Raw genomic sequence first — 12,587 nt, 5'->3', positions numbered from 1 at the left:
TTCCATGTCTTGGAATTGTCTCACTTGTCGATATCCATTAGCATTAACTATGAAACAGAACAAGAGCCTTATCTTATAGCAGGACCGCAATTCCTGGTATCTGGTAAATCAATTCAGGTACCACACAATTGCAGTGTGAGAATTACAGATATGCAAACCGATACTTTATTATATATAGTTTGTAATATTAAAAAAAATGACTCACAAGTACACAAAAGAATATCATTCTTGATCTATTCAGCTCGGAAAAGTTCAGTGGGGAGCTAAAACATACAACACCTAACACATGGCGAAACTAATCAACAGAAATATGCTTGCTGAATTGCTATGTGAAGGAGATTCCACATATGACAATTACTGCATATACACTGCAATCCATGAACACCGCATCAATCACCTTCTGCGCTACCAATCCAACCTCCAAAGTCTTGCTTAATTGCTCAGCCCAATTATTTTCCTCTGTGGAAGCATTCCTGTTCTCTTCTCTGATAGCTCTCTGAGAACCTCCACAATCACCAACAAGAAGTCTCGCAATCACCACCGTTAAATTGGTTAGCAAAATGAAGCAAAGAGGCCTAAAGCTAATAATGCTCCCTAAGAATCTGTTTCCTAGAAAAGGAAATCCCAAATGTGACAATATGACTAAAATAGCCACAGTTACTGAACATAGAAGGCGTGTCTTCTCAGATGCATCAATGGCAGAACTTATTTGCTTAGGAGTGAAAAAATTGTTTTGTCGTGTCCGTGTTTCTGACTGCTGTTCCAATCCTGAAGTAGAACTAAATGAACTTTGATCATCCAACAAAACTGGCAATAAATTCGCCTCAACACTTGCATCCAAGGCAGGATATTTTGAAGAATCAATGCTCGTCCCGCTTCTGTGCAAAACTGATCCCTCACCAATTTCACCATTATAAGCACTGGTCGGACTCTGACCAGCATCAAAATAATCATGTTTTGGCAACACAGGACTAGCGGCTTTAGCATGGGCATCAGGAGAAGCTGCATGATAATAAAAATCCAAAAGCAATTAGTCAAAAGAACATGCAATCCATCAACAAAACCACTAGCATAGTACCTTTTCAATTTTTGTTCGTTATTTCAGTTACTTGGGTGACACCACCAAAGGATATGTAATTGCACATGGACATGCAACAAGCAAGTTCAATACTTTCAAGAACTCAGAAAGCTAAACCTAAAAAGACACTCTGACTAACTTTCCCAAAAATAGAATTTTGTTACCATTGTATATTCAATAGTAGGATTCAACTAAACCTTGATCCTCAATTGACCCCTCCGATTATCAAAACATGATAAACTGAAACCACCCTTTGAAAAGATATTTAAATTGGAACGAAGGGAGGGAGAGGAAGACGGGTACCGGCGGCTTGAGTTGCGATGGTGGGTGGAGGATCTTGGTCGTGGGGAACCAGCGGCTGAAGAGGGTCGCTGTCGGTTTGGTCAAGCGACTGAGAAGGCAGGTTTTCGATTCGACCCTTAATAAAAGCCAAGCGGTCGGATCCTCTTTCAACGATTTTCCTCCGCCGACTTTCTCTGTTGCTTGTAGCCATGTTGACGACAAATCTTCGTTTCAGAATGGCGGCTGCTCTCCGTCGAAATTTTAGTATTAAGCAGATACATGAAATCTTTGATTCCACGAGCAAGGAAATAATTGGGTTTGGTATGGATTTTGGTTTGCCGTGGATAGACATTTGGGCCTTGCTTTGCCGTCTATAGGACGTTTGGGCTGCTGTCCCTTTATCATTGGGCTAATAGCAAAATTTCGTCGCGTTTTGAGTCAAGTAAAGAAAAATTTAAGAAAATGTACCCTCTTTCAAGGGCCAGAACATGAGTCGTAGACCACTCAACCACACTAGCATGTAAAAATTTCTCACAAAAATAGAGACGGCAATGGGTACAGGGTCCGTATATATCCAATTTGATTATATAAAATCAAGATATTTTATAATCAAATTTAAGACGAATTTGGATAATGATTTCACTATTGGTATTAAGTTCGAGTATTACTCTTAAATATATAATATCCGAACCAGATTATTATTTGTAAATATTTTCTTATTATTTAAATAATTAAATTAAAAATATACCGTTTCATCAACTTTGTAATTAATTTTTTTTGTTTAAAATTAACAAGTATATAAAAAATATAATTATTCAAATTATTAATGTGATGATATTAACAAGAAATGAATGACGACAAAGGCAAAAGGTGCATGGAAAATTGAGTTGGCACTGTGCTATCGAAGCATAATTCTCCATCCCAACAAACCCCCAAACCTTTTCTCTTCAAACAGTAAAGATGTTTATGAATGGTGATTCTCTATTTGGAATAAGGAAGCCTTGCTGGCTTCCATTAATACAATTACTGTTCCTCGATCAAACTAAAGAGTCGAAAAAATTCAAGAACCATGGATTCTCATAAATTACATCCAGAAACCAAAATGGACAAAACATGCCACTCTACAAAAGTTATCAAAATTTCCTGGCTGTTAGAAAAAAAGTTTGGAGGGCAAGCACTTTGGGCACATTCGCTGAGCTACATTCTTGGTTAATTTTGAAACTTTTAGCTGTCACTAACCTCTTCTGGATCAGCATCCCTATGCAGGTTTTCGGGGCCTAATATCCCACTGTTTGTATGTTCTAACGAGATATCATCCTCTGAATCAGGCACAATAATGTCAAGGGCAGAGTTAATAACTGGCCTTTGCCTCAACCTATTCTTTGTGCCCAAGTTTCCGGTTCCCACAGCAGGATGGATAGCAACTCCAGACAAGCTCTTACTCCAGCGAGATGCCATAGACATAGACACATCTTTCTCGTGGTTCTCGTAGCCCAAATTTTCCTTTCCATCTGCAGAATTGCCTGAGTCGCTACCAGTGTCATCATCACCATCCTTGCTGCTACTATAATCACCATCATCCTTATTACCGTCACCACCAGCTTCTTGAAGCTTGTCATCTTCAGTGTCACTACCCATAGAGTTACCTTTCCCATCTGAACTGCCTTCTGAGACTGAGCCCTCCACATCAGAACCTCCGTTGGAGGTAAATGTTTGCTTCGCAAGCTTCTGTACCTGCCTTTGCTCCTCAGCAGTCTTCCTTCTCCTGTACCACAAATTAAGGTTAAACCATCAAAGGAGAACACTCAGACCAAATTGGCTATTTCAGTTGAAGTAGAAGTAATAGTTTGGTGTTAACGTCCTATCTCAAGAGCAACTGTTTAATTCCATGTAGCAATTTCAGTTGAAGAGGAACCACAACCATACAGAACAAGTATACATTGAGCAAATATCACAAGTCTAGAAAAGGGCAGCAGACATTAACGCCCCAGCAGTTTTAACAGTTTTGCCAAATTAAATCACTTCTTATATTTTGATGGGGCTAGAGAACCTATTATTTGCAAACTTTTGCAGAAGTAAAATAAAATGAGCTCGGTAAACCAGACAGAAAAGGCATGACTCTGTTCTTTTACACAATGAATCTGCTAATTTCATGAGAAAATTATTGAAGGATATTTGCGCACATTCCAAAAATTACATCTCTGAAGTATATATGATTATATCAATAAAGATATTTGAGAAGATAAAGATAAACAATCAATGTAATCAGAATAAACAAATCTTACTTTGTTAGTTCTATAGCCTCATCAATGGCACGGTCATATTCATCTGCATATTCAAATCTCAAAGTAAATGACACTTTATTAGCACAAATGCACAAGCTAATTTGAAAGTGAACTGAGTCAAGGAAAAAAAAACTAAAAAGTTCCCATATTCATCTGCAACATAATAACAGGCTCTCTCACAAATGCAAAATTCAAGCATTTAAGAATCAGTTTTGTCACATATTTTATGTGATAAGTCAATCAACGTGAATTTAATAAAAAAAAGTGCTACAGTTTAGCTAGACTAACAGCATAACATTAGTGAACCACTCTGGAGCAAAACCAGAGCAGATCAATAGCAAGATTTAACTTTATCTGATTGACCTGCCTGAGCCTTAACTTTATAAAAAAAATAAGAACTAAAAGCCTTTTTTTAACCTTTTAAATATTAAGTAGAGCGTGAAACCTACTTAAAACAATTATATCTAAGCCCATGGTAGAACTTTCATCATTTCCAATCACCCAACATACAATTCAGGTTATTAACTTGACGTTTTCTAGTAAGCATGCTGAAAGGAAGCTATTAAACTAGACAAAGATAGAACCACTTACACAGGTTTATAGTTAAAAGTTGAAATTCATCAAGAAACTATGACACATCATTGGATTATATCAATTGTAGATGCAAAGTTCCATCATACCAAATGTGTAACTGATGGGCCTACGATTGCGACATGAACGGGTAATCCCGGCACCACAGGTACTTCTCAAGCCATTCAGGAGCATCTCTTGCCTTTTCTTCTGTTTCAGTGCCCTTTCTTTCTTCTACATAACACAATAAAGAGAATGAGTTTACCAACAGATTCAATAAATAAAACAGAAGCACATGAAACAATGTGCTCAACCAAGATTTTACCAGAGGATGAAAAAAGGAATTTCAACCTTACCTTATGAAATTTCTCCACAACAGGAAGGGTATTAGTATTGATAGTCTTGCCAATGGCAACTTCTGCTGCAGTCTTACTAGCCAAGAGTTTATCCTGCCATTTACAGAAAGAAAGAAAAGATTGACTTAACATTTCAAGTTGAAAACATTAAAATATTATGAACTTACCACAACTCCACGAAATTCCTTAAGATCCACTGCAAGTGTTTCCCAGTGAGAACAGACAGTTGGTAATTTTAAACATGCTTTCCCCTTTGCTTTTGTTTGAGGCTCAGTCCTGTTTACTTCCTTGTACAATCTATAACCAAAGACTGTATTTCCATCATACCTACCATGAACAAAAGAGAATTTATCAGCACCAATCATGGCACAGATTTTACAAAATCCACAACAGGGTCAACACTTACCAATATGAAACATTTCCATTCCCCCCTATCTTCTCTTTTCGAAAGCAAGAAATTTCCTTTTTACTTTTTAAAGCATCATTAATGTATGACACTGTATCAGGTTGCTGTAGAATAATAGAATCCATTAGACAAAAGTTAAAACAGAACAGGATTACCACAACCAACATAAATTCATCTTAAAACTTTCTGCACTAAAGTTAAATCAGACATTGATTATGGGCTGACACAAACAAACCATTTTAAATAATGCATGGAAGAACATGATGACAGAAAGAGTCACAAAATCAGTAGTTTCAGTTAAAAACAAGACAGAATTGAAAGGGAAGATAAATTACATCTGCTCGAATTTCACAAAGTGCTTTTAGGAGCAGCAACCGACTTGCTGGATCAAGTTCTTTATATCTGGTTATCTCTTCTCTGCAAAACAACGAAATGACCATGCAAAACAGCCTCATTAAAAGCTTGATCTGACATCAAGGATATTAAAGCACAGACTTAGTTAAAACAATGACAGTAGTGTCATTAATACCCATTGTGAGCAGTGAGTGGAATCTCTCCTTCAGCAACCTGCAGTAATAGACAAATGAGTATAAAAATCACAAAGTCATCCAGATTACCATGAAGGTGGCATATTCAATAGCAAAAATTTGCCTCACCCATGGCCACCACATGGCAAGTTTCTTGCAAAGTGAAGTCACCCATGCATCAGAATTATTCAACAATTTACTCACAGGTGGTATCCCCTGTCAACAAACAATATTATAAACCAAGATATTTTAAAGAAATAAAACTCCCAAATAAGACACTATTTATAGGGAAAATTTTGACAAAATGAGGAAGTCAATAGCTTCACACTTGCCAACAAAAGCAAGTCCATTCCGTAAGTAAGTCAGGTAGCTCCACTGGCATTATGACAGTCATTGTTTTTAATGCTATTAATGTAAAATATTTCAATAAAGGCTCCAATAATGTAATTACAAACTAGATTCATAGCACCATAACATGGTGTAGAACAAGCATTAAAACAAGGTATTACTATGACAAAATTGACTTATTAATCTCCATATTTATCAAATAATAAGAAGAATATAGGCGAACCTTCAAGAGTTTGATATGAAGCGCAGCAATTGAGGCATTAGGTTTAACAAGTCCTAACTCGATCTCTTCCGCTGTTAGCTTCAAATCATTCCCGATCACAGGCTCAAAAACCTGTCAAAACGCACGATCATTCTCAAACACTAATATCTGTTTTCTGATAATCTACGGTGAAACGTTGCGTTTCTGAAACAAAAACAGAACGAAAGATCGATCTTACATTAAGGAAGTTGAGAACCGAGGCGAATTCCCATCTGCCACGTAGCTTAGCGAGCTCCGAGTCGGAAGACAAATCGTCCAAAATCAAGACTGAGTCATTGCCGATTTCCTTGCCTTTCATCGCCAGCATTGCTTCGCCGGCAATTTTGCTCGTTGATGGCGTCGGTATTCGGCGATCAACGACCATTTCTAGAGAGAGAAAACGATGATAAAAGATTCACGGAAGTAGAGGGTCATTAGAGAGATGTTGTGGTTTGAGGTTATTGAAAGAGGAAGGGAGGGTAAAAGTTGGGATTTTCCCGCCTAAATAAATCTTACCTTTGATCTTGGTTAGGTTAATTTTTGGAACTGTCTTTTCAGAATTTACCCTGTCATGAAGGTAATGTTCTTAGGGAGGTAAATGTAGTTGTAATTCAGGTATCCATCGGGATTCGGGCATTTACAATCTATTATAGGGTAAGTTCGAATAAAACTTCTAATATTTTATTCAAATTTAGATAAATTTCAAATATCACTCTCAAGCCAAAGCTGGATCTGACACTCTGATTGCAGCAAGAGGTAAGGGAGAGGTTTTTAAAATAAAAAATTTTAATTTATATAGTATGATTATTTTTTAAATTAATAAATAATAAAATTATTTTTTTCATATTTTCACGTCATTAATCTAACAAAAATATTAATAATTAATTAATAATTAAACTTATGTGCTTAACGTAAAAGATATTCTTTTGAGATAAATTATTTATTTTAAAAATTAATAAATTCATGTAAAATTATAACTAAAAATTAAAAAAATTTAAAACATTTTACCCTTAAATAAAGGAATAAAAGCTATCAGTTTTGTCTCAGTCCATGTACTTGCTGCTTCTTTTTTAGGCTAATTTGCTTCACTTTTTACTGGAATTTGATACAATATAATATATACCAATAAAATAAAATTGAATTCAACAAGCTATCTGCTTTTTAAACCTTCGATTAGCTGCTTGCGCTTCAGTCTTATGATTGAAGTTTCAAGTTAAGATACCAACTTCACAATGAATCATAACTATAAAAAAGTTTCCATCTACAAGTGCTATGGATGGCAATCCAAGTGAAATATACAAGTTTTTTTTTTATAATATATACAACAAAAACCAATTTAAATTGCCTGTAGTAGTCGCCAGTGCCGCTGGTTTCTAAGTCAGCTGCTTGCATCAAGTGACTTCTGTAACCATCGCCTTTTAAGTGATGCCATGAATTTGTGAATTCAAGTTCTTGTAGTCGTGAAGTTAGCAACCATGTCAATGTTTTGTAGCAGAACGTTTATTCAGCAACAAGTTACATGTACTGAGACAGCCATTGTTTACACATATCTAGCACGGGGAGGGCATTTGTATGTAACGCCTGAAAAGTATTCAAAGAACATCTCTCATCATCAATACCGTTAATAACAAAAGGTTTCATTCTACATTTTAAACAGGATCATTGGGGATTGACAGAGGAATATTTCATTAAATCCAGGTCACAGAGGCACATTATGCATTAACTTGTTGAGGTCTTATGCCTTGCTTTAACCCGAAGCAGGGCAAAGATAAAACCTCAATTAACTCAGTGGTGTCATGAGTAAACTAAGGTCTCCAGTCAAGGACTCAAGGAAGCATTTTCATGTCTTCAGTTACCCAGTAGGAGAACTATAGACCCCATTCCAGTCGGTGATATGTGAGTGAGTCTACTAGGTGATTAGATTAACGGGTTCATTGAGCTAGACTTGTTTTTTTGTCTTTTGCCCACAAGAAAAGGGCACATGATACCACTGGAAAATCAGCAGAAGAATGTCAAAGAACTATAACTCATAAAATTGTGACACTAGAAAACAGCTGAGAATAAGGGACAACCTGGTGTGCAACATATTGGACATCAGCCACACTTCCACTTCGAGAAGCAATCTGGAAGGCACTTTTTAGGCGACCACAAACCACACATGCCAGCACTTTCCTGCACAGAGGAGTTAAGAACAGAAGCACACACAAAAAGGAATTAAAAGCATCATATGGTGTTTTAGAAACTGATATAAACATAAATAATGTAATCAAAGACTACTTAATGCAAAATATATAACATATTCATCAAAACTGGCAGTGAAAAATGCAAAATATATATATGCTAAATTTCTTCTGAAAAGTAACTAAAGATGAATCCTTGTCCCATTAAATACCCCAGTTCAAAGTCTTCTATTGCTCAGTAATTGCTGCAAGAAAGAAATATGGATATAACAGCAGCGTAGAAGTGAGGAACATACTCTAAGTATTCAAATAACCATCTATCAACTAAGTCAGAATTTATCCTGATAAACTCGGGACAAGAAAACTTATGGCATTTTTAAGCAGCACTTTGAAAGGATTCCCTAAATGATACACTTGGTCCAAGGATCTAACTTGGAGGGAGTTTAGTATCAAGTTGCCCTCACACTTTTCAACTTATTCACTTAAATGAATAAGCCAAACAGGCTTGATTCTTTTGAAGGCAAGGAGGAATGAAACAGGAATAGTTGGAGATGCATAGCATCCATGAGTCTATTTAAAAAATACAGCATTGACTAACTCAGTTGTAAAAGATTGGATTGCCAGGTAGAAGTCCATAAAGCATTCACATTTTATAATTTTTTATAGTTGGAATACTACCTAGCTGACTGGTTCACCTGTCTGAGGATCCAACAAAGTTGCCTAACCTAAATGAATAGCTACCATGTATGACCTATTGTTCCTTGGAACAAACGCAAAAGTAATAACTATGAAATATTGAAACAAGCAAAAGAATTACCTGTGACTGCTGGTGAGCATGTCTATGAGACGATCAGGGCGTTCTTTGTGTCTATTAGCATACACATTAATAGCAGCCCCTAAGACCTATAATTCCAAAAAGTACAGTATAAGTCATATTCATCAAACAAAGAATCTTGCTCTAAATAGGGGGTAAAAAGCCTATATTCTGCTCACTTAATTGCTGGTTTCATTTTAATGAGAAAACTACCAAATATACCTAAAACAGTCATCATTGAGCTCAATTTGATTTAACTTGTATCATTTCATGGATCAGATGGCATTTAGACTCAGCTAGACTAATAAGCTGAAATAAGATGAAGAAGCTAAACAGGCAACCGTGCTTATAACACCTCTATATTTTAATGAATCAAGAATACTAATAATCAAAGCAGCTTTTACACCTTGTCAAGTTTGTTTACTATTTTGGACCATATAAAGTATATTCAGTCAAAGCTAGTAGTCTAAGGATCTTTTAGACCAGGAGTTGCTAGTGGAACCTTTTTATATAAAGTTTCACTTTAGAGCATAAGTACACGTTAATTGGTAACAGAAAGAAAATTTATTCCTCAGAGTCAATTGAATGCACTTTTGTGCCTTTGATTTGTAATTATATTAGGTGCCATTCGTGTCTGTGCACTGAGTTCTTTATTTTTGCGGCTCATTGCATCTAACTTAACAATGTCTAATATTTTATTCCATTAAAAAATTTCTTTTGGTTAAGAACCACTCGAACTATCAAAATATACCTTAACAATGTCTAATACTATATTCCATTAAAAACTTTCTTTAGGTAAGAACCACTCGAACTATCACATACCCTCTAGTAAGTACCAATATATTGACCATACCATATCAAAAGAAAGTACGTTACCTGATCCCAATCATCATCATCAATTGTTCCTTTTATGTTTCTAAAAAATTCAGTCAACTGGCTGCCCCTTTTTCTTTCAGCAAGTGATGAAGCCACACCAGCATATATATCAACAGCTGCAAGGCGTGGAGAAAACTTCAAATGTTAAAAGCACAGCTGCATTAACTTAAAACTTTAAGAACTTAACAGAAAGGAAACCAATATGTCACCACCTGGAAGATTAAATTCATATATCACTTGAAATGCCAAATCAAAGTTCCTCTCAACAAGAGTTTCTGCAATCTCGCACCTCCTCCTGAAAAGCACCAAGCACAACAAGCCAGTCAATTCTCATTCTCATTTTCATTAATTTTTTAAGTGTGCTCCACTAACAATGTATCAAAACACACAAAGTGAAATAGTCTGAAGTGTAAGAGTATTCCATTCTATGCATGGTACACCATCCTCATGTAGATGCATGGAGAATTTAATAAAAATACTTCAGCATTAAATGTTGACAACTGGTGTTCCACAACTGTTAGCAAACCCTGGATTGCTAAATATTATATTGAATTTTTACCCAAATCATAATAAAGATTATAAAGGCCTCTTCTCTTTATGCATTATTTTTTGAGTTGAACTTTCTACAACAGAATGCTAAATAAAGCTTCAATTAATATACAGTGATGATCTGGAGATATTTAAACTAGCTGTATTTTCTCATCATATCTTATGAGAAAAACAAGGTAACGGCTCAGATGAAGTCGAGTGGGTAGAGTTAGATAAGATCCATGTTTCACGATGGGCTTGAGCCATATGTTAGCCCACTGGGTTGCTCAACGGCTTGAACTAGTAAGATTGGGCTTCTACTAATATCCTTCAGTAATTCTGATTAGCTTCCTAATTAAAAATATATTATTGGTGTCCTAATTACATCAGCATCCAATCACGGTGTCCTGGTTGTTGACCAACTATTCCAAAAAGTAGAAAGACCATAAAAATCTTTTTATTACTCTGATGCCTAGCCATAATTCAAAATGACAATAACCTGAAGGTTTCTAGATCATTTGGATTTCCAAAAAGTGAATGTCTCCACTGTGGTCCATCTGGGTCGTTAAAGGATTTCACAACTTCCACCTGTAAAGCCCAACAAATTTAAACTAAAGATGAGACTTGCCAATGAAAGTGAAATTAAATTAAAGCAATTGGAGCTTGTATTTATTCTTTAAAATCCAGTTTTAATCAAATACAATAATCAACATGCATATACATCCAAGCTACTTATTGTCTAAAAAACCAACAAGAGCAACATTAGACAACTATTTATAGCTATATCTCAATTATCTAATATAATACTAGGACAAGAACTTCTATTGCAGCAGGCAGAAATAGCTTTACTGTGATGTAGTAAGGAGTTGTTCATGCACAAAAAACACTAGGTGATATCTGAAAAAAGATTCTTTGACCACATTCATAAATTCGCTGCATAAATTTCATTCCATATTGGTTTTCATATTCTATAAATGTTTTGGGGTACGCAGAGGTGGGGTTTCATCATAACACCAGGCAACAATATGTGTACTCAGACTTTCAGCAAAATAGCAGAGCCACAGCCACACCCATAAACATGTGAAAACCATATTATCTCCTTGTTTGTATTTATAGAGAATTCTAATATGTGTTCCACAATTTCAGCATATACTTGGAAATTTTTTCTTCAATGAAGGAACTAATCTTTTTATTATTTAAGAATATGCACATCAAATTCTTTCCAAGAAGCAAAATGCTTAATTGTATGCCTTGAGCCTTTCCCAAATCCATTTACCACAAGCAGAATATCTTTTCTGGAGATGTTGTACCTGGATGGACACTCTAGCTGAAAACTTGACAAGTCCTTCTTCTGTAAGCTTCTCAGAGGCACTTTTTCCTCTGACACCCTTCATGACAAGCTTGGTAGATTCTCCACCCTTGGATCGTGCTGATAATCCCTCGTCAAAATGCATCTACAACAAATGGAAGGGTGAGTAGCAGCAGAGCATTTAACAGTATTCAGTTTCATGTAATTTTGTAAGTTTAACAACTAGCCTTACTCATGCCTAAGATATCTATATGGTTGATAGTTTGTACATTTTTATACATTGACCATATTACTACCATACTGTAGTTTTTGGAGCATCTTTCTTCTTTTGGGATAATTAAACTTTTTAAAACATCAATTTACATTACCATGTAGTTTTTTTCTGAACATATACTTTTTCGAACATCAATTTACACTACCATGTTGCTTATTTCTGAACATGTACTTTTTTGAACATCAATATACTCTATCATTAGTTTTCTAGTAGATTCTCTTACATATAACTAGGCATTTCAGATCCCCGAATATAAAGAAAAAGGAAGTGGTCATAATGAGATACCTTAGCACGTTCCAAATGTCTGATAGCTTCCTCTTGAGAAGAAGAATTCATGAATAACTGGATACAACAGAGTCCAGCTGCAACATGGTCCTTCTTGATTACCTGAACCATCAAATAAATTTAAGAAAATCAATGAAAAACTTTGCTTGACAATAGAAAATGTAAAACAATTACCATATATTCAGGATTTTTTTTTTAGAGGGGGGGGGGGGGGGGGGGGTGCGGGGG

At 35.7% G+C, this 12,587-nt stretch overlaps 3 protein-coding genes across 5 annotated transcripts in view; all 3 read right to left on the bottom strand.

The window, feature by feature from the left end:
• On the bottom strand, positions 91–1,680 carry LOC108663467. Its single transcript, XM_018127685.1, has 2 exons — positions 1,382–1,680; positions 91–1,002 (listed from the first exon to the last, which is right to left on the bottom strand). Exons 1-2 carry the CDS (start codon positions 1,569–1,571, stop codon positions 326–328), a joined length of 867 nt encoding a protein of 288 aa, XP_017983174.1. The 5' UTR covers positions 1,572–1,680; the 3' UTR covers positions 91–325.
• On the bottom strand, positions 2,322–6,568 carry LOC108663179 (DDT domain-containing protein DDR4). 2 transcript variants are annotated; one of them, XM_018126663.1, is made up of 11 exons: positions 6,293–6,568; positions 6,076–6,186; positions 5,634–5,720; positions 5,507–5,544; positions 5,313–5,394; positions 4,978–5,081; positions 4,739–4,898; positions 4,572–4,664; positions 4,326–4,449; positions 3,646–3,688; positions 2,322–3,125 (listed from the first exon to the last, which is right to left on the bottom strand). In XM_018126663.1, the coding sequence occupies exons 1-11, from the start codon at positions 6,476–6,478 to the stop codon at positions 2,585–2,587; spliced, it is 1,569 nt and encodes a 522-aa protein (XP_017982152.1). In that variant the 5' UTR covers positions 6,479–6,568; the 3' UTR covers positions 2,322–2,584. The 2 variants fall into 2 exon arrangements, with proteins under 2 accessions (XP_017982152.1, XP_017982153.1); XM_018126664.1 differs by lacking the exon at positions 5,634–5,720.
• LOC18587909 overlaps positions 7,225–12,587 on the bottom strand; it is a 23,546-nt gene continuing 18,183 nt past the window's right edge. For both annotated transcript variants that reach the window (XM_007011959.2, XM_007011960.2), the window contains exons 29-36: positions 12,360–12,461; positions 11,802–11,945; positions 10,991–11,079; positions 10,176–10,258; positions 9,964–10,079; positions 9,091–9,176; positions 8,166–8,265; positions 7,225–7,674 (exon numbers count right to left, since the gene is read on the bottom strand). In XM_007011959.2, the coding sequence (XP_007012021.2) occupies positions 7,609–7,674; positions 8,166–8,265; positions 9,091–9,176; positions 9,964–10,079; positions 10,176–10,258; positions 10,991–11,079; positions 11,802–11,945; positions 12,360–12,461 (786 nt within the window). In that variant the 3' untranslated portion in view covers positions 7,225–7,608. The remainder of the gene's footprint in view (positions 7,675–8,165; positions 8,266–9,090; positions 9,177–9,963; positions 10,080–10,175; positions 10,259–10,990; positions 11,080–11,801; positions 11,946–12,359; positions 12,462–12,587) is intronic.

The sequence above is a fragment of the Theobroma cacao genome, chromosome 9, assembly GCF_000208745.1.
Source record: "Theobroma cacao cultivar B97-61/B2 chromosome 9, Criollo_cocoa_genome_V2, whole genome shotgun sequence".
Taxonomy (NCBI): Eukaryota; Viridiplantae; Streptophyta; class Magnoliopsida; order Malvales; family Malvaceae; genus Theobroma; species Theobroma cacao.
Note: the sequence above shows the minus strand (reverse complement) of the source record. Positions and strands in the feature narration are given on the sequence as shown.

Coding starts and splice junctions, on each gene's coding strand:
- LOC108663467 (XM_018127685.1), bottom strand. CDS start 1,571: ATGGCTACAAGCAACAGAGAAAGTCGGCGGAGGAAAATCGTTGAAAGA. Junction 1,003..1,381: donor CATCGCAACTCAAGCCGCCG/GTACCCGTCTTC, acceptor ATTATCATGCAG/CTTCTCCTGATGCCCATGCT.
- LOC108663179 (XM_018126663.1), bottom strand. CDS start 6,478: ATGGTCGTTGATCGCCGAATACCGACGCCATCAACGAGCAAAATTGCC. Junction 4,450..4,571: donor TTGTGGAGAAATTTCATAAG/GTAAGGTTGAAA, acceptor TGTGTTATGTAG/AAGAAAGAAAGGGCACTGAA. Junction 3,689..4,325: donor GCCCATCAGTTACACATTTG/GTATGATGGAAC, acceptor TTGAATATGCAG/ATGAATATGACCGTGCCATT.